Source organism: Camelina sativa, chromosome 17 (genome assembly GCF_030686135.1).
Source record: "Camelina sativa cultivar CO46 ecotype springtype chromosome 17, ASM3068613v1".
NCBI classification, from domain to species: Eukaryota; Viridiplantae; Streptophyta; class Magnoliopsida; order Brassicales; family Brassicaceae; genus Camelina; species Camelina sativa.
The window spans coordinates 30,590,278-30,609,878 of record NC_141896.1 but is presented as its reverse complement, the minus strand read 5'-3'; the positions used below and the strand labels follow the sequence as shown (position 1 = coordinate 30,609,878).

Genomic DNA, 19,601 nt, shown 5'->3' with positions numbered 1-19,601 from the left:
AATACCGTGCTGGCTGTCTCGCCAAAAAGGCACGATCATGCGGTTCTATCTTTTCCCATGTAGGCTCCTCTACTCTGGACTGGTTCTCCTTTTTGGAAAACCGTCTCTTTCTAACTTAAATGGATGAACTTTATTTTCTGTCAATAGTTATATATACATATATACTAGATTATAACCCGTGGTACACCGCGTGCATATAATTTTTATTATTATTTATATTTTATATTGTATTTGTTATTTAAATATTAGATATTTTGCAAATAGAGGAATAACTAAATTTCCTGCCGTTTGTGCGGTTAAATGTTTATGTTAATTTTTTAATTCGTAATATACTTCATGACCATTTGTTTGTTATAATTAGTTTGTTTTGTTTAGTGTTTGAGATTCTATTTTGATTTTTAATTATTATAACAAAAAATAAGGGATTTAAAAGCATAATAAGTCATTTATACGCTTTGATTAAGTCACATTTTTCTTAATTATTTAATTATTTTACACAATCTTAGTTAAATCAACTTAATTTTATATGTCAAATATTATAATATTAATAGTGTTGAGAAATAATAAAATAAGGATTTAACCCATGTTAGCACAAATTTAATGATATTTTATTAGTTCTAACATGTCTTTTTTTATAACTTATTTACAATATAACTATATTATATAGTATTTTAAACTTTTAAATTTTACATATTCATAATATTTTAAAATTTTATTAAATTTCTATATATAAATTATAATATTTAAATAAATGTGAATTGAAGTTTTTTTTATGTTAAGAATCAAAGCTAAAATGTTTTGGAAAACAAAATGGAATCAAATTGTTGTTTTCTTTGTTTGCAAAGGATTAAGAGATAGAATATCTTCAAAATATAATAGAAAATATGTGGTTAAATATATCATAGTTTCTGTTTCCATATTGATTTTGCTGTCATTTTTTAGTTGAAATGGAATGTAAAATATTTAGGAAACAAAATCTGAAATCAGTGCCGGCCCACCCCTAAAACAGGCAAAGCACCTGCTTTAGGCCACATGATATAGGAAAATGTTTAGCATCATATATTTGAGAAATTAGGTAGGTCTGTTGGGTCGGTATCATGCAAATATGTGGCAAGTCATGGGTTCAAGCCTTCAACTCTGCTGATTTTTTTTTCTATTTCTTTTGCTTTTTAATTACAAGTTTTGGTTTTTGTTTTTTTCTACAAAAATTTTGAATTAACTTGATTACAGATATTATAATATTTAAAAAAACTAAAATTTTATACAAAAATATCAAAATTACTTCTTCTATCTTTATTTTATTATAATAATACATTATTACCAACTACTTTTGATTAGCAATGATGATGTCTACCAAATATTTGTTATAATAAAAGTTAGAAAAAAAAATTTAGATTGTTATTATATTTTTTGCCATGTTTTTTTATTATTGTAGTGAAAAAACTATTTGTTTTATATAATAAATATATATTTTTTTTATGCTTTAGGCCACCAAAATTCAAGGACCGGCCCTGTTTGAAATAATATTATTTTTGGAAGTTTTTTAGAGATTAACTTTGTAAATAAATTCAAATAAAAGGATAGAACCCAAAATGTAGTTCAAAAAAAAATATATATATATATATATATATATATTATATTTAACCTCTTCATACACAACAATAAAAGTCTTCATAGAAAACAATACACAACATAATCGTTTTGTTTTGATTCACGAGCTAGTTCAAGGTTTAATATGAGAGATCATTGTTCTAGTCGAATCAAGGATTCAGGATTATAATGGGATCATTATTGGTTTATATTCCTGTATTTGATGGAAACAACTACGACTACTGGAGTGCGCAAATAAAAACGTTTCTCAAAGTTTTTTATTTATGGGATGTGGTGGAGATGGGAATTCATCAGCAAGAACCGGTGGATTCGAAGGAGTGAGTTCTGATGCACTAGCATATGATGCGGCGGCTGAAAACTATTCAACCTAGTGGAAACAATGGATGGAATGGAAAGATGCGAACGCTCTTTCTATGATCTAGACTGCAGTAAGCATTGAGGTTTTCCCATGGATAGCTTGGGCTACATCATCAAAAGAAGCATGGGATCTTTTGATGGTGAAATCCATAGGTGGTCCTATATTTCAAGCTAGAAAGCTTGCTGATCTCAAGAATGAGTACGAGAATATGACAGTGAGAGATGCGGAAACAATTCTTGAATTTATTAAGAAACTAATGAAGCTTGTGTTTCGTATGAAGTCTTGTGGGTGGAAGGTTGTAACAACCCGTCCCGTGGACTCCACTAGCCCCCCGCTAGCTGCCCCAACGGACCGTCCGTGGACCCTGCTAGTCTCCTGCTAGCCGTCCCAACGGACACAAAGCTGACCTGTAGGACATCGATCATAATCCATCACTGTGGATATCTAAATCAATTGGTGACAGCTTGTCCTGTGGGAAGGTTGTTAAAGGATGGGGACCAGGGTTCGAGGAACGTTTGGTGCACCAATAACCTACTGGTGGATTTGGATGTGAGTTCTTTTCCACGTTGAGGGGTTAGGATCGATGCCCTACAGGACCAGTTTCGGGTATATGGGGGCAAGCTATCGGTGGGCTAGTGGGGTCAACGGGAGAAACCCTTTATGTCAGTGTCCTTATCGATTGATTGCTTGTTCATAAATACAATATTACACCAAATCAAGAGTCTTTGGAAGAATCGACATTCAAAGAATATTCATTTGACATAGTTAAAAAAAAAATTATAAGCACCATGATACTTTAATTTTATCAACAATTATTTTCAAATCTTCTAAGTTCTATATTTCGATCTAAAACGGTGTCATCCCTCGGAAGATTTTACGACTTCTCATATTTAACGGGTATGGTCTAGTAATACTGAAAGCTATTTTTTTCTTTTTTTCTTTTTATGCTCTTGGTTGAAAATATCTTTCTTGTAATTTTTTTTAGAGATGTGTCGGGTAAGATTTTTCTACGGCCACATGCAGTATCCCATTTCTTTTACCTTTGTAAATATTTCTGAACAGATTTTCCCTCGACAACAGTTAAAGAGATCGATGGAAATATCGAGTTCAAAGAAATTATCAAAAATATATAAATAGATATATGAAAAGCAAATTTTAAAATATAGCTACACATACACAATATATATATATGATAATGTTGAACTTAAAGATATTTAAAAGACCAAAAACATGTTATTTTTAGATTTTAGGAGAAAAATTATTTCTTATTCATTAAGATTCAAGTACGTAGATTTAAAATTTTAATATATGATTTATTCTTATGAATTAGATGATTAAACTGTTCTGCAAGAAAATAAAGAGTCTACAGATATTATTTTTTATATAGACTTTAACGCATTTGAAATTCATTTAATATAAGGTAGATTTATTATTCATGAGATCACGACATATAGAAAAATTATTTCAAACAATGTTATTTTCCCAAAAAAGTTGTGGTTTTTTCATTTCTTTTTCTTTACTAGTTCTGTTTTTGAAATATAGCTACGCATATACAATATATATATATATGACAATGTCAAACTTAAAGAAAATTAAAAGACCAAAAACATGTTATTTCTATATTTTAGGAGATGAATTATTTCTTATTCATTAAGATTTGAGTACGTGGTTTTAAAATTTTAATATATGGTTTATTCTTATGAATTAGATGATTAAATTGTTCTTTAAGAAAATAAAGAGTCTACATATATTAATTTTTTATATAGACTTTAATGCATTTGAAATTCATTTAACATAAGGTAGATTTATTATTCATGAAATCACAATATATAGAAAAATGATGTCAAACAATGTTATTTTCCCAAAAAAGTTGTGGTTTTTTCATTTCTTTTTCTTTACTAGTTCTGTTTTTATTTTTAATTACTTTTTGATATAACTAAGATAAATATTTGATATAATGCACATGTTAGTTTTGATATGGAATCATATTTATTATTATCGAATAGATGGTTAAATTGTTTTGGAAGATGACGTATCTGATTCTTATGTTTGAATTGGGCTTTTAAACACATAGAATAATATCTTAAGAATTATATGCATATTTACCAACTTTAAATTGAAATATTAACAGTAAAATGTAACACCTACATTTATATACTGGCCTATTTATTTGGTTTTAATCAAGTTTTAAAATAATTTTTAATACTTTGTACATTTCCAGTCCACTCCCAATAGATTTCTTTTTCTCGGTATATGCATCACACATAGTTTATGGTTAATCACTCTGAATAATATATTAATGATATTAATTGTAAACACTTATGATTTTGCACATTTGTGTCATGCTTTATTATTATTATTATTATTATTATCTCATCAAATGATCCACCAATTGCAACATATGGAGCGGAAAAATATTTATGTAATCATAATGGAAAACAACATGCACTTTTATATTTATGTATGTGTTTTTTCCGCTAGAAAAAGGCTCTACATGAATATAAAAATATCTAAATAATTTCAGAAGATATTTATCAACTCAAAAAACAAACAGACAGTTAGACATACCTATATTTCAAATTTATGTCAAAATAATGTCTGTAAAACACTGTTCATCGTAATGTCTATTCACTCTTTGCATTTGCAAATTGGTATTGTGTCATATCTATGAAATTTGTGGTACTATCTTAGATTCTCCCAAAATTGAGATTGAGAAAGAAACGGTAACGACAAAATATATTTATTCAACATGAAATGTATAATAAAAAAAGTTTAAATACAATCGAGAAAAAACCAATATAATAACTAAACTTATTTAAAAAAACAAAAAAAAAAAAACAAGAGAAAACCAACTATATCATGGAACCAGCTAAACTGCCAACCATAATCATCATCTCTATTCTCTATTCTATTTCACAAACATCTTTTTTTTTTGTTTTGGTTAATCACAAACATCTTATATTGTGTATAATATAAACTTGACTTATTCCAACTGTTGGAATATTAATTAGAGACTTTAAAGTATTTGCCAAGTTTGATGAATACAAATGTCTTGTTTTATCCAAACATTGCCCCATCCTCTGAAATATGAGATGAACAAACAGATATTGTGAATTCATCTCATTTCGTCGGACTCATTTTATTCATTTGACTATTATTCGTTCTATCTATCTTGTTCATTTTGTCAAACAACCATTTGGACCTCCTTATGTATTTTGGTATTTACATTGCAGCTTCCCTCCATTCACTGCAATTTGTATTACTCCCATTTTGGTGGATCTTATAAAACGAATGAAAAATTGAAATTGATAAGTACTTGTGGTTTTTTTAATCATTATGTTTAGCGACATCAAAGGTAATCATCATCTCTGATATCTATTTCACAACATTTTATAATTACAGTACTTATTCGAACTGATAAGTACTGTAACTGTAGACTACAGTGATAACCTAAAACTCCAGACTTTCGGAAGATGTTGGTATCTCATATCTGCCAAGTTTGATGAATACATGAAAAATGTTTGTTTTAGCCAAACATTGCCCATCCCTCTAGATATGAGATGAACAACGGGAAATAGTGAATTCATCTCATTTCGTCCGAATCATTGTATTCATATGACTTATTTATTCGTTCTATCTATGTGGTTTCATTTTGTCAAACAACCATTTGCACCTCCTTATTTATTTTGGTACTTGCATTGGAGCTTCCCTCCTTTCACTGGAATATATATTACTCTCATTTAAACTCTTTGGAAGATCTTGTATAAAAGTTCTTTTTATCCTCGAATGATGAGAAATTGAAATTGGCAACAAAGAAAAATGTGATACTGGCCACAGTGGTCAGTTATTTCTTCAGCCTGATCAGGTAAAAAAGAACTGTTTTATAAGATGGAATAATCCCAGATTAGAAACTAGTGAACACAACTTTGAAACCAGGGTTAAGATTTACATCCAAGATGCTGCAGTTTTTGGAAAACAAAGAGACCATCAAAAACAAGAAGACAAGCAAGAGTGTAATTTTGTGTCATAAACCCGTAGAGTCATCATGTCTAAGACGAGCAGCAGTAGCTCGACGAAGCACTGCTGGTCTGAGCTGGGTTTTGTTTGAAGATGTTCTTCTTTCCACCAGACGAACCTTCAGCAGTAAGAGTCGGTGTTTCCAATATCTACAGATAAAAAGAAAAAGAAAGGTTAAAAGACATACTCATCATCCTCAGCACGACAAGCTTGAAGAAAGGAGCAAAGTTACTACCTTAAGAACAAGCTCTTCAAAACACTGCTCAACATTGACCCTAGTCTTAGCACTACACTCCAGAAACAAGCATCCATACTCCCGAGCAAAGTCTATGCCTTCTTTTTTAGAAACAGCCCTTTCACTCTCCTAGAGAGATCACATTAGGTCAGTAGAGTGACAAGTTATAGACACTCAAAGATAGGAGGACACAGAGAAAATCTTACCTTGTCAACTTTATTCCCAACAAGCATCTTGATGCAATCCTGATTGGTCGAGTAGAGGTCAATTTCCTTAGCCCATATATCTGATAGGTTAGTGAATGTATCTCGTCGTGTCACATCATATACTACAGATAAAGAGTTCCAAAGTCACATACAAAGGTTAAAATAATATGTAGCCCAATAGATCAAGGATAACAAAAATTATTATGTTCATCAAGAAAGAGAGACATACCCATAATTATACCCTGAGCTCCTCTGTAATATGAACTTGTTAGCGTCCTAAATCTCTCTTGCCCAGCTGAGTAATCAGAAAAACACCCAAAGACTAATCAGGTATAACAGAGAAACTGAAAAGTTACAAGAGGGTATTCTAAATACAAGAAGACCAATCTCAAAACTATTCTATATACAAGACTAATTTCAAAACCAAGTACAAGAGTCTAATATCTAAACTATTCTGGACACAAGTGTAATCTTAGAAGTAATACTGTTGCCAAATCTATAAACTATTCTAAAAACAAGACTAATCTTTTAAAATATTATAAAGACATAGACGAATCTCTAAACGCAATAGACTGATCTATAAACTATTCTAAATACAAGATACTAATCTCCAAACCATTCCAAATACAAGACTCTTATTCAAGCTTAGGTAACAGTGACTAAGACAAAGAAATTGTAAAATATTCCACATTATTGTGGTCCAATTTTTTTACAGAAGAAGACATTCTCAAACTCAGGATTGTCCAATGGTTTCCCCTAAACATCTAAAATTGAAACCAAAAGATATGAACATTTACAGAAAATTCAATTTTTTTTTTTGTTTTCTCACCAGTGTCCCAAATCGCAAGTTTGAGTTTCTTTTCCCCAATTGTAAGATACTTAACCTTAAAATCAACACCTACAAAACAATACAAAAAAAAAAAAAAAAACAAATCCAACATCATAATCAAAAACAAAAACACAAGAGGCAAGATCGGTACTTTAAAGCTCGATCACATATATTAAAAACTAACCAATTGTGGGAGACAGATCATCAAAGGTATTAGATGTGAAACTCAACAAAAGAGAGCTCTTTCCAACACCAGAATCTCCGATCAATAAAACCTTAAACAAGTAATCAAATTCGGGTTGCCCCGACGAAGAACCCATCGGAATAAAATCGAACCCTTTTTTTTTCTTAACCTGAGAAACAAAAATCAAAAGGGTCGGAACAAAACAATCAAAAGACACAAACTTTGGAGTAAAAATTTCACAACCTTAAGGCCCTCGAGATCTGCGAGAAGAATGACACGAAGACACAAGAAGCAGAGTTAAAACCGGAGGGATCGTAAAAAGCCGAAGAAAACTCTTACAAAAGAGTTCTTCTTTTTTTTTTATTTTTTTTTTTTATAATAACGTGATGAGAGCCTGAAGATGCCTCTTTAATTTCACCGACTGACACAGGAGTACAATCCTCTACGGTTGGTCTTACGGGGCTTTATCTACACCTTCTTTTTGTTTGTTTCATAACCGTTGGATCATAAACCGGTTTTTATTCGACGTCGGCCGAATTGGTACGCACTTTGAATCTATACCGGAATCAATCGAATGGTACTTGGTCCAGTTCTTCTGTAAATGAATTTTAATTTTATACATACATGTAAATTACCATACGTAAATATTTTTGTACTTTTCTTTCTTGGTTAGTTTTCCTTTTGGATTAAGGAAAATAAATTTTTCTAAAACAGTCTTGATAGAAATATGTAAATTATAGTATGTATATATTTCCCATCTTTCCAAGAAAAAGAAAGTCAATTTTGAATTTAATTAATACATTTTTTTTAAAAACAATTTATTATATTAATACGGATAATCAGTTTCATTACAAGGCGAAAAGTCCAACCTGGTCGCAGGCCCACAAGACAAAAGAAAGAGATAAATCCCTTACCTGTATAACGGAGGACCAACAAAGACAATCACCTATAAGGAAACAACGAAAACGGATACAACACGGCGAGAGATCAAATTAGGGAGACTAGAACCGATCAAACCAAGTACACAGAGCAGAGTCCCCCGGGTTGTGAGAAGACTGTATCCTTGAGAGTGGAATTAAACGAGCTCTAATGATAAGTTGGATATCCTTTATGAGGAGATGATGTGGTCTAACTTTGCCTGTGTGGTTACGAAGGTTCCGCTCCTTCCAGATAAAGTAGATTGAGGCTTGATACGCTAGCTTGATGATGAGAGAAATATTTTTGTTTGATGAAGCTCCTGTCAACCAGAGAAGAGAGTCCATAAACTGAGTAGGCGGGGTCAATGAAGCCCTCGAAGTGAAGAAGCTCCAAACAGTTGTACTGAAGCTACACTCAAAGAACAAGTGATCCCTCGATTCGTCCTAATCATTGCATAGAACACATACAGAGGGAATATTGAGCCCCCAATTCCTCAAAATATCCCTTGTGTGTAATATATTCCAAGCCACCACCCAGCAAATGAAAGCATGCTTAGGAATTCGATCTCTGAACCACACTACCTTATGCCACAAAACCTGATGCGTAGTTGGGTGCATGGCCAGCCAAGTATTTTGTGTGGAAAACTTGCTTGAGGGAGCATTGTTATCGGCCTTCCATAGATATACATCACCATGTTGACACTCGATGAAAGGTTCGACGCTTGGCAGGATGCTTTTTAGCAGGCAGATGATTGGGTTCCTGCTTCTGCTTCTAGCAAGCCACCACGATCTACCCCAAATTGCATCACGTACCACTGCATGAAGGGGTAAATCCACTGTTTGAGGGCCCAGCGGACCTACCAGCTCCACGAGAGGACCTAATCCAGTCCAATTGTCATGCCAGAAACTTACTGATTCACCTGAGCCAATCTCACAAACTAAAAAAGGTCTAGATAGGGGGCGAAGCTTGCAAAGCTTCTTCCAAATCCAGCTTCCGGAGGCAGTGGGATTTAAGTCCCAAAAATTCCGATACCCAATCAAGTGTTGCCTTACCCACGAGACCCAGAGAGACCCAGCTGCAGAAAAAAGTAACCATATGAGTTTAAGGGCGAGGACCTTGTTCCAATCTGCCAACCTTCTCAAACCAAGACCGCCACTCTCCCTCGGGGAGCACACAATATCCCAGGCAATTTTTGCTCCCCTAGCAGAGTTAGGGGCCCCTTTACAGAGAAAAGCATTACACATTTGTTCTATCTTCAAGAGTCATTGATTCAGCAAGATAAAGATAGAGGCCTAGAAGTTTATGGTGGAGTAGATAACTGATTGCAATAGCTGTAGCCTGAATTTAATTAATACATAGTACATGAAAAATTAACATACAATATGTAAATACTAGAAGTTTAAAGACAACTTGGTAAGAAACTAGAAAAAAAAAGTAGGGAAATTTGGACTCAAAGTAATAAAGGGGTTGGCCCAAAATATTGTGTTACCTAATAATATTCTCTATGTTCTATGTTCTAGGCGCCTCTATATTCTTTTCAACAATGACTTATGCTTGGGGACTCGATTTTCTCTGATCAAAACGTCTTGGAAACGTCCTCATCACATAACTTTCCCATCCCCATCAACAGTGAGTCGTCTCCGCTTGTTAGGAACGTTTTGGTGTCCCCTTCCCCGAAATACATGAGACGGTGGCTATAAACAGAAGAAGTGTTGGATCATATGGATAGGTTAAGTAAGTTGCCTGATGCGGTACTCTTGGAAATATTGTCATTCTTATCAACAAAAGAGGTTGTGACCACGATGGTTTTATCGAAATGGTGGAAGTTTCTTTGGATGTTAGTGCCAAGACTTCGATATAACCGTGATGAATATCAAGTTGGTGCATGTGAATCCATGAGATTCAGGCGGTTGATTCACACTTCTTTGGTTTTGCACAAGGCTCTGGTCATAGAAATTTTGAATATCTCAATTAGTCCAATGACTGATGCTTATGAAGATATTGAAGAGTGTGTTGGAACCGCTATTGAACGTGGTGTGCGTGAGCTATGTATCCATACCGAAACTTGTTCTACCGGGTCTCCAGTAGTAGTACTTCCAAGTAGCTTGTGTCCAAGTTCTTGGAAGTAGGGAAACTAGAAAAAAAAAGTAGGGAAATTTGGACTCAAAGTAATAAAGGGGTTGGCCCAAAATATTGTGTTACCTAATAATATTCTCTATGTTCTATCTAGGCGCCTCTATATTCTTTTCAACAATGACTTATGCTTGAGGACTCGATTTTCTCTGATCAAAACGTCTTGGAAACGTCCTCATCACATAACTTTCCCATCCCCATCAACAGTGAGTCGTCTCCGCTTGTTAGAAACATTTTGGTGTCCCCTTCCCCGAAATACATGAGACGGTGGCTATAAACAGAAGAAGTGTTGGATCATATGGATAGGTTAAGTAAGTTGCCTGATGCGGTACTCTTGGAAATATTGTCATTCTTATCAACAAAAGAGGTTGTGACCACGATGGTTTTATCGAAATGGTGGAAGTTTCTTTGGATGTTAGTGCCAAGACTTCGATATAACCGTGATGAATATCAAGTTGGTGCATGTGAATCCATGAGATTCAGGCGGTTGATTCACACTTCTTTGGTTTTGCACAAGGCTCTGGTCATAGAAATTTTGAATATCTCAATTAGTCCAATGACTGATGCTTATGAAGATATTGAAGAGTGTGTTGGAACCGCTATTGAACGTGGTGTGCGTGAGCTATGTATCCATACCGAAACTTGTTCTACCGGGTCTCCAGTAGTAGTACTTCCAAGTAGCTTGTGTCCAAGTTCTTGGAAGTAGGGAAACTAGAAAAAAAAGTAGGGAAATTTGGACTCAAAGTAATAAAGGGGTTGGCCCAAAATATTGTGTTACCTAATAATATTCTCAATGTTCTATGTTCTAGGCGCCTCTATATTCTTTTCAACAATGACTTATGCTTGGGGACTCGATTTTCTCTGATCAAAACGTCTTGGAAACGTCCTCATCACATAACTTTCCCATCCCCATCAACAGTGAGTCGTCTCCGCTTGTTAGAAACGCTTTGGTGTCCCCTTCCCCGAAATACATGAGACGGCGGCTATAAACAGAAGAAGTGTTGGATCATATGGATAGGTTAAGTGAGTTGCCTGATGCGGTACTCTTGGAAATATTGTCATTCGTATCAACAAAAGAGGTTGTGACCACGATGGTTTTATCAAAACGGTGGAAGTTTCTTTGGATGTTAGTGCCAAGACTTCGATATAACCGTGATGAATATCAAGTTGGTGCATGTGAATCCATGAGATTCAGGCGGTTGATTCACACTTCTTTGGTTTTGCACAAGGCTCTGGTCATAGAAATTTTGAATATCTCAATTAGTCCAATGACTGATGCTTATGAAGATATTGAAGAGTGTGTTGGAACCGCTATTGAACGTGGTGTGCGTGAGCTATGTATCCATACCGAAACTTGTTCTACCGGGTCTCCAGTAGTAGTACTTCCAAGTAGCTTGTGTCCAAGTTCTTGGAAGTAGGGAAACTAGAAAAAAAAAGTAGGGAAATTTGGACTCAAAGTAATAAAGGGGTTGGCCCAAAATATTGTGTTACCTAATAATATTCTCTATGTTCTATGTTCTAGGTGCCTCTATATTCTTTTCAACAATGACTTATGCTTGGGGACTCGATTTTCTCTGATCAAAACGTCTTGGAAACGTCCTCATCACATAAATTTCCCATCCCCATCAACAGTGAGTAGTCTCCGCTTGTTAGAAACGTTTTGGTGTCCCCTTCCCCGAAATACATGAGACGGCGGCTATAAACAGAAGAAGTGTTGGATCATATGGATAGGTTAAGTGAGTTGCCTGATGCGGTACTCTTGGAAATATTGTCATTCTTATCAACAAAAGAGGTTGTGACCACGATGGTTTTATCGAAACGGTGGAAGTTTCTTTGGATGTTAGTGCCAAGACTTCGATATAACCGTGATGAATATCAAGTTGGTGCATGTGAATCCATGAGATTCAGGCGGTTGATTCACACTTCTTTGGTTTTGCACAAGGCTCTGGTCATAGAAATTTTGAATATCTCAATTAGTCCAATGAGTGATGCTTATGAAGATATTGAAGAGTGTGTTGGAACCGCTATTGAACGTGGTGTGCGTGAGCTATGTATCCATACCGAAACTTGTTCTACCGGGTCTCCAGTAGTAGTACTTCCAAGTAGCTTGTGTCCAAGTTCTTCTGCAATGCTTGTGACTTTGTTGCGAGACAATGTGGTTCTTAAATATTCGTTTTCATTGGTTTCTTTCCCATCCCTCAAAAATCTGGCACTTCTTTCATTGACGTACCCAAGCGACGAATTTGTCCCCATGCTTTTATTTGGTTGTCCTGTTCTTGAAACTATGATGATAGAACGATACCGAGGTGATAATGTGGGCTTATTCATTGTTAGAGTTACCTCTTTAAAGATGTTAAAATTGGTTGAACAATCTTACATAAATGCTGACAGGTTTCTAATAGATGCTCCTTCGTTGGAGCTCTTGGAGATTAATAAACACAAGGGTGGGTTTTGTCGCATTGAGCATAATATGCCTAAGATTGAAGCTGCAAATGTTTATGTTACTTGTAGTCATACACAGCAGATTCTTTCGTCTCTTACTTCAGTCGAGCAACTTGGATTATGTTTAGCGACATCGAAGGTAACCATTAGTTCTTCTCACTATAGACTTGTTTAAAAAGTTTTTATCATTAATATACTAAACTTTCATTTCATTTAACCTATATCTTATGTAGAATGTGTATGCTGAAGGAAAAATATATAGTCGACTTGTACGATTGCATCTATGCACATGTGAGCCAGAGTGGTTGAATCTGCTAATGCGTCTGCTCAGAGATTCCCCTAAACTAAGAATCCTCATACTAGAACAAGTATATTTACTCTTCAAGTTAACCTAATTAATTTCGATGTTCATTCAATATTTTTCAGTTTGGTTTAATTAGAGTGGAGTTATAATACTAATAATCTCCCTTTTTCAGTCTCAGATCCATAGAGTTGAGACTGATGTATATCCGCGACCATGCTGGAATGAACCGAGTCATGTCCCGGGATGCCTATTGTCAAGTCTTGAAATTTTTGAATGGTCGGAATACGAAGGGAAAGAAGAAGAGATGGAAGTTGCAAGATTCATCTTAAGAAACTCTAGTTGTTTAAAGATGGCAGCATTCTACCCCAAATCCACAAATCATGAAGAGAAACGTGAGATGCTAATGGACCTGTCAATGTCACCAAGGCGTTCTTCAATCTGCCAGCTTGATTTCAATCGTGGGACTATTACAAAAAGGAACATCTTTTATGCTCACCGGTTATTCCGACGTTTAGTACAAGCATCCCAAATCCCGTAGAGATATTGTTTTCTTTTAAAATCTAAGACCTTCTCCATCGGTAAGCTCTTAGAGGAGTTTTAAGGGTTTTGAATCAAAAAAATAAACCAGAAGTAAAAAAAAAACTTAAGAGAGCCCCTTATATAGTATACCCAATTGTGTTATAAGAGACGATACGTGTCGCGTTTCTGTTGGCCGAACATAATAATACAAAAGAAAAAAAATTCCTCTTTTCCTCTCTCTCTCTCTCTCTCTCTTTCTCTCGCGATATGCGAAATGACAAAGGAATTTGGAATCAGAAGGAAGGGTTTGGAATTGATTGATCTGGAATCAGAGGAAGGGATTGGATTCGTGACTAGTGTTTTATGATTAGAGTTCTTTGATTTTGGATCGCAAATTAGGGTTATGTGATGTTTGTTAGAAAATTAGCTAACAGAGCAAGCCTCAGGAAAATAACAGCTCCGATTCGTTTTCTTTTAAGTGTTTGTGTGATTCAACGAGTTTTTTTTTTCGTTTTGATTGATCAGGTGGCTCGTGCTTCGGCTTTTGGCTTGGGTCTCGTCTACGGGAACATGAAGCTCAAGGTCTTGAAGGTGAAAATTTTCTATCTTCACTTTTGTTGTGTCATCTATTTCTGATTAGATTGCTCTTTAACTGCTATGAAACTGCAATACTGTGTCTGTAGTTTGATCTCGAAAAGGTTGTGATTGATTCTGATTCTTTTTGTTCATCATCTGTTGATTGTGACATTTGAATTTGGTGACTTGATATTTTGAGTTTGGTGGCTACACATAACTTGAGCGAGTGAGCAAAGTTTTGTTTGTTGGCATGATATGTTATTGTGTTCCCATCATTTTAAAGCTCTCTTTAGTCAAACTTGTGAATTGCAGAATGCTGCTTGGCTCCTTTGTTAGCTTTGTTTTCAGCTAGTCCACTGAGTAGCCTTATTTAAAAGTTCTCTGGCCTTATATTCATCTAGAAGTTGAAGTTACTAGAGTTGTGATTGTGTAATACGTTTGGTCCCTCTTCAAAGCAAGAGATAGTAAAATAAGAACACAAGAATTGATTGGTAGTTTTGACTACCTATTTTTGTTGTTTTTCATTGATATAAATAAGCAAGTACATGAAGCAAATAATAGAATTGAGAAGTGGAGTCATTGACTCCTACAATGCAGGAAATGGGAAAGTGGAGATACAGTCTCCTAGAAAGTAGGAAGACTTAGTCTCTTATTTGCTAACTGAAACAAACGAAAGAAGTCTCCATGACTTCGTTAATCCAAGTATTTGGGATTCGGCTTGCGTGGCCTAGATGACACCCTCAGTGCCACCTCATCCTTGTGACCTCCATCCTCAGCTGTCGCTATCCTATCAACACTCCCGCCGTCAAATAGAACCTTGTCCTCAAGGTTCGGCTGAAACTGGGGAAAACTCAATGACAACTGCTTCAAATTCTCCCAAGTGGCTTCCTCCGGTTCAAATTCTCCCAAGTGGCTTCCTCCGGTGGCAAGTTATGCCACTTCACCAAAACCTCAGTACTATGCCCAGACCCTTGCTCAACTTCCCGTGATCGCAACACACTCTCCGGCTCTAAACACAAGACACCATCCTCTCGAAGTGGTGGTAATGCGGGAAAATGGCCAAAATCAACCCCAACTATTTGCCAAACGCTTTTTTATACCTAAACTTCAACACCCAGCAAATAACAACTTGAACTTTATTAAAATTCAAATTTGCTACCTAAACTATACAAAATGTTGTCAATTTCAACCTCTGTTCGAACAGTGTTAAATCAGAATTTAACGATGTTGAGTCAGACGATATGTGGCATCCACATGGCACTAGGAATTACCATAACTAAGTTGTTTTGGTCATTTTTAGGTGTGATGTAGCAAGAAACAAATCGTTTGACAAAAAATGAGGTATTGGAGTCCGTTTTCGGGTGTGTTGTGAGACTTCATTTTTGGTCATTTCTTGCTACAACACACCCAAAAATGACCAAAACGACATAGTTTTGATAAGTCTCAGTGCTACGTTGATATCACGGATCTTCTGACTCAATATCGTTAAAATTTGATTTAACACTGTTCGAATAGAGGTTTAAATTGACAACATTTTAAATAGTTGATATAGCAAATTTGAATTTTAATACAGTTCAGGTTGTTATTTGCAGGGTATTGAAGTTTAGAGAAGAAAAAGCGTTTGGGAAATAATTGGGATTGATTTTGGCTGTTTTCCCGGTGGTAATGCTACAGAACTAACACCTCCTCACCAACCCATTTTTAAGCAATGACACGTGAAAAACTGGGTGGATACGTGAGCCTTCTGGTAGGGCTAAACGATACGCCATAGTTCCAACTTTCTCTGTGATTTGAAAAGGTCCATAGAACCGACTGGAAAGCTTTTTGTAGAACCTCCGGATCACAAACTGTTGTCGATACGGCTGCAGTCGAAGAAAAACCCAATCCCCAACCAAAAATGTAACATCACGACGCTTCTTATCCGCCAGCTGCTTCATACGGTTGTTCGAGGCCGTGAGATGTTGCTTCAACTCACCCAAAAACTCGTCTCTGTTACGCAATTGCTCATCAATCTCTCCCAACAAAGAAGAACCAATTTTGTAACTTGGTAGCAAAAGAGGTGGGCGACCATAGAGTGCCTCAAACGGAGACATACCGGTGCTGGCATGAAAAGTGGTGTTGTACCAATACTCCACCCATGGTAAAAAGGCGCTCCCCTGTTTTGGTCGATGTTGAACAAAGCAACGCAAGAACTGTTCGATGCACCGGTTGACGACTTCGGTCTGACCATCTGATTGGGGGTGGTAGGCGGAAGACCGACGAAGCTTAGTGCCTGACAATTTCCAGAATTCCTGCCAAAAGTTGCTGAGAAACACCGGATCACGATCGCTGAGAATAGAACGTGGCAGACCGTGTAACTTCATAATGAATGCAACAAACTGGCCCACTACGATAGCTGCGGTGTAAGGATGCTTCAATGGAACCAGATGTGCCACTTTTCTTAACCGATCAACGACCACCATGATAATTGTGTAGCCCTCGAACTTGGGCAGGCCGTCAACAAAATCCATAGACACATCCTCCCATAGCTGCTCAGGGACGGTAAGTGGTTGGAGTAGACCAGTGGTGACATTGTTTGCGACTTGGCCCGTTGACATGTGTCACAGCGTGAAACATAGTCTGCCACCACCTTGTGCATAGAGGGCCAATAAAATTGATGAGATAAACGTTTAAAGGTTCGTAACACACCTGAATGGCCGCCCATGGTCGTGTTATGATGTTCAAACAAAAGTTGTTGAATCCATGGTGATTGTGGAGGAATCACTATGCGATTGTTGTAACAGACAAACCCATCGCGCCAAGTGTAGGGATGGCCTGGTTTTTCTTTTGCGAGTGCACCGATGCGGAGCAGATACGGGTCTGTGGTGGCGAGGGTCTGCAATTCATCCCATAAGGAGACCTTAGGAACAGAAATAGCAAGGAGAACATGACTGTCAGCCACACGTGATAGTGCATCTGCTGCAGAATTGGCTTTCTCCGTCTTGTAGATGATTTCATAGTCGTAACCCACCAACTTGCTCATCCACTTTTGCTGTTATGGCGTGAGAATGCGTTGCTCCAACATATAACAGAGGTTCCTTTGGTCTGTTTGTATCGTGAACCGCCTCCCTAAAAGATATGGCTGCCATGTCCATATTGCCACTATTATAGCCACCATTTCCCTAGCATATGTAGACCATGACTTCTTTGTTGCTCCAAGGGACCTGCTCATAAACGCAATTGGTTTCCCTTATTGGGATAAAACAACACCAATACCTTCACCTGATGCATCCGTCTCGATCACAAACGGTTGAGGCAAGGGTCGGTGTTCTTGTCATCGCCATCTTCAGTGCGTTGAATGCCGTCCCCGCCTCGACATTCCAAGCAAAACACCCTTTCTCAATAAATTGGTCAGCGGATGAGCAATCAAGCCATAGTCACGGACGAACTTGAGGTAATACCCGGATAAACCAAGGAATCCCCGCAACTCAGTGATCGTCGTGGGAACTGGCCAACTGGTCATAGCAGTCACCTTCGAGCAATCGACCTTAACTCCCATGTGTGTGATAATGTGACCGAGGTACTCCAACTCCTGCTTCCCGAACTCACATTTTTTAAGCTTCACTGCTAAATCATTCTTACGAATCAGCTCAAAAACTGCGCGTACGTGTTGCAGATGCTCTTCCCAGTTCGGACTATAAATGAGAATATCGTCGAAGAAGACCAAAACTGATTTTCGCATTAGTGGTCGGAAGATGTTGTTCATGAGCGATTGAAACGTCGAAGGGGCGTTACATAAACCGAAGGGTATCACGAGATATTCATAGTGGCCGTTGTGTGTTCTGAAAGCTGTTTTATGAATATCTAGTGGATGCATCCTCACTTGATGGTAACCCGCTGTGTGATTGAGTTTGGTGAAGAAGGCAGACCCATGGAGCTCATCCAACATATCCTTGACAGTGAGAATGGGAAAACGGTCCTTGATCGTTGCAGAATTGAGCGCTCTGTAGTCTGTACAGAATCTCCATGATCCATCTTTTTTCTTCACCAATAGGACTGGTGACAAAAACGGGCTTGAACTCGGTTGAACTATGCCCGACTAGAGCATCTCACTCACTTGTTGCTCAATCTTGTCTTTCTGGTAGTATGCGTACCGGTATGGACGGACGTGGATAGGATCGGTTCCCTCTTTCAGGTTGATGTGGTGTTTGATTTCTTGTGGTGGTGGAAGCTGCTCTGGTGTGCGGAAAATATCAGCGAACTCGTTCACCAATGTCTGCATCGATGTCGGAAGTGATGGTGGTGAGGTCACCTCCTCCGTTGAACAGATCGCGAAAAGGGTCTGTCCTTCTCTCCTTTCCTTGTCGATATCTTGTGGTGTCGTGGGCCTGATTTTTAATCGTTGAAGCCCACTAAGCTTAATGGTATTATCCTCCCACTCGAATTGCATGGTTTGTGTCTTCCAATCACACAAGATAGGCCCAAGGCTTTCTAACCACTGGACCCCCAATACCAAATCCATGCCCACCAAGGGTAAAGCGTACAACGTGAGATTGAACACGGCGTCTCCTAGTTTGATCAGCACGTCCTCGTATCTCCACCGGCAACTAAGGGGATTACCATTTGCGACACGAACATCGAAGGGCTTCATCGTCGTCTCCTTTAATCGCAACCCTTGAGCCACTTTCTCGCCAATAAAATTGTGCGTCGAACCGCTATCAACAAGTGCGACTAGTGTCTTTCCTTTGATTTTGGTGCAAAGACGGATAGTGGTAGCCGCATCCCAACCCGTTAATGCGTGTAGCGTAATCTCCGGTGCCATTTCTCCCTAGTCTTCATTGGTTTTCTCATCCTCTGTCTCATCATGCTCGCCCTCCATGATAAACAGCTGGGGTTGTTTACACTTGTGACCAGGGGTGTACTTCTCGTCGCAACTAAAACATAACCCCAAACTGCGTTTCTTCCTTAACTCTTCCCAATTCAGCCGACGAGGTGTTGGTTGTTGCTTCTCTCGTATTACCGGGGTATTGGTGACTGCATAACGTGAATTTCCCGAACTGCTAGTATATGACCTCCACCGCTTCTCTTGCTGCAGCTGGTCATCCCTCATCCTTGCAAGACCGATTGCTTCCATTAATGTTTTCGGTTTGAGGATTCGAATGCCACTAGATATGGAGATATGAAGTCCCCCCATAAACGCACCCACCAGAGTTTTCTCGGACCAATCCACCTTGTTTTGTAGTCGTTCAATTTCTCTCTGGTACTCGATTAAAGTTCCCTTCTGCCGTAT

At 37.2% G+C, this 19,601-nt stretch overlaps 3 protein-coding genes and 2 pseudogenes across 4 annotated transcripts; 4 read left to right on the top strand and 1 right to left on the bottom strand.

Moving 5' to 3' along the window:
• The first annotated feature begins 1,779 nt into the window (after positions 1 to 1,779).
• On the top strand, positions 1,780 to 2,652 carry LOC147924524 (uncharacterized; annotated as a pseudogene).
• Positions 2,653 to 5,832: 3,180 nt separating this feature from the next.
• LOC104757935 (ras-related protein RABC1) lies at positions 5,833 to 7,876 on the bottom strand. Of its 2 annotated transcripts, none has more exons than XM_010480730.3 (7): positions 7,684 to 7,876; positions 7,441 to 7,609; positions 7,257 to 7,325; positions 6,657 to 6,722; positions 6,428 to 6,549; positions 6,222 to 6,350; positions 5,833 to 6,135 (listed from the first exon to the last, which is right to left on the bottom strand). In XM_010480730.3, exons 2-7 carry the CDS (start codon positions 7,574 to 7,576, stop codon positions 6,019 to 6,021), a joined length of 639 nt encoding a protein of 212 aa, XP_010479032.1. In that variant the 5' UTR covers positions 7,577 to 7,609; positions 7,684 to 7,876; the 3' UTR covers positions 5,833 to 6,018. The 2 variants fall into 2 exon arrangements, with proteins under 2 accessions (XP_010479032.1, XP_087350192.1); XM_087494066.1 differs by having other exon boundaries at positions 7,441 to 7,603; positions 7,681 to 7,828.
• Positions 7,877 to 10,079: 2,203 nt separating this feature from the next.
• On the top strand, positions 10,080 to 10,487 carry LOC147924523 (putative FBD-associated F-box protein At1g32375 pseudogene; annotated as a pseudogene).
• A 302-nt stretch (positions 10,488 to 10,789) lies between these two features.
• Positions 10,790 to 11,356, top strand: LOC147924522 (putative FBD-associated F-box protein At1g32375). Its single transcript, XM_087496818.1, has 2 exons — positions 10,790 to 11,183; positions 11,301 to 11,356. Exons 1-2 carry the CDS (start codon positions 10,790 to 10,792, stop codon positions 11,354 to 11,356), a joined length of 450 nt encoding a protein of 149 aa, XP_087352944.1.
• Positions 11,357 to 11,501: 145 nt separating this feature from the next.
• On the top strand, positions 11,502 to 14,508 carry LOC104759771 (putative FBD-associated F-box protein At1g32375). The gene is made up of 7 exons (XM_019238992.2): positions 11,502 to 11,905; positions 12,014 to 12,087; positions 12,198 to 13,072; positions 13,167 to 13,301; positions 13,410 to 13,751; positions 14,282 to 14,347; positions 14,440 to 14,508. The coding sequence occupies exons 1-7, from the start codon at positions 11,502 to 11,504 to the stop codon at positions 14,506 to 14,508; spliced, it is 1,965 nt and encodes a 654-aa protein (XP_019094537.2).
• The last annotated feature ends 5,093 nt before the right edge of the window (positions 14,509 to 19,601 follow it).

Excerpts from the sequence above, each read along its gene's own strand:
- LOC104757935 (XM_010480730.3), bottom strand. The coding sequence starts at position 7,576 with ATGGGTTCTTCGTCGGGGCAACCCGAATTTGATTACTTGTTTAAGGTT. Across the intron at positions 6,550-6,656 it reads AGCTCAGGGTATAATTATGG|TATATGATGTGACACGACGA; the intron begins GTATGTCTCTCT and ends CTTTATCTGTAG. Across the intron at positions 6,351-6,427 it reads TTGGGAATAAAGTTGACAAG|GAGAGTGAAAGGGCTGTTTC; the intron begins GTAAGATTTTCT and ends TGATCTCTCTAG.
- LOC147924522 (XM_087496818.1), top strand. The coding sequence starts at position 10,790 with ATGGATAGGTTAAGTAAGTTGCCTGATGCGGTACTCTTGGAAATATTG. Across the intron at positions 11,184-11,300 it reads TCCAAGTAGCTTGTGTCCAA|GCGCCTCTATATTCTTTTCA; the intron begins GTTCTTGGAAGT and ends TCTATGTTCTAG.
- LOC104759771 (XM_019238992.2), top strand. The coding sequence starts at position 11,502 with ATGGATAGGTTAAGTGAGTTGCCTGATGCGGTACTCTTGGAAATATTG. Across the intron at positions 12,088-12,197 it reads GATCAAAACGTCTTGGAAAC|AAGAAGTGTTGGATCATATG; the intron begins GTCCTCATCACA and ends GGCTATAAACAG. Across the intron at positions 13,073-13,166 it reads TATGTTTAGCGACATCGAAG|AATGTGTATGCTGAAGGAAA; the intron begins GTAACCATTAGT and ends TATCTTATGTAG.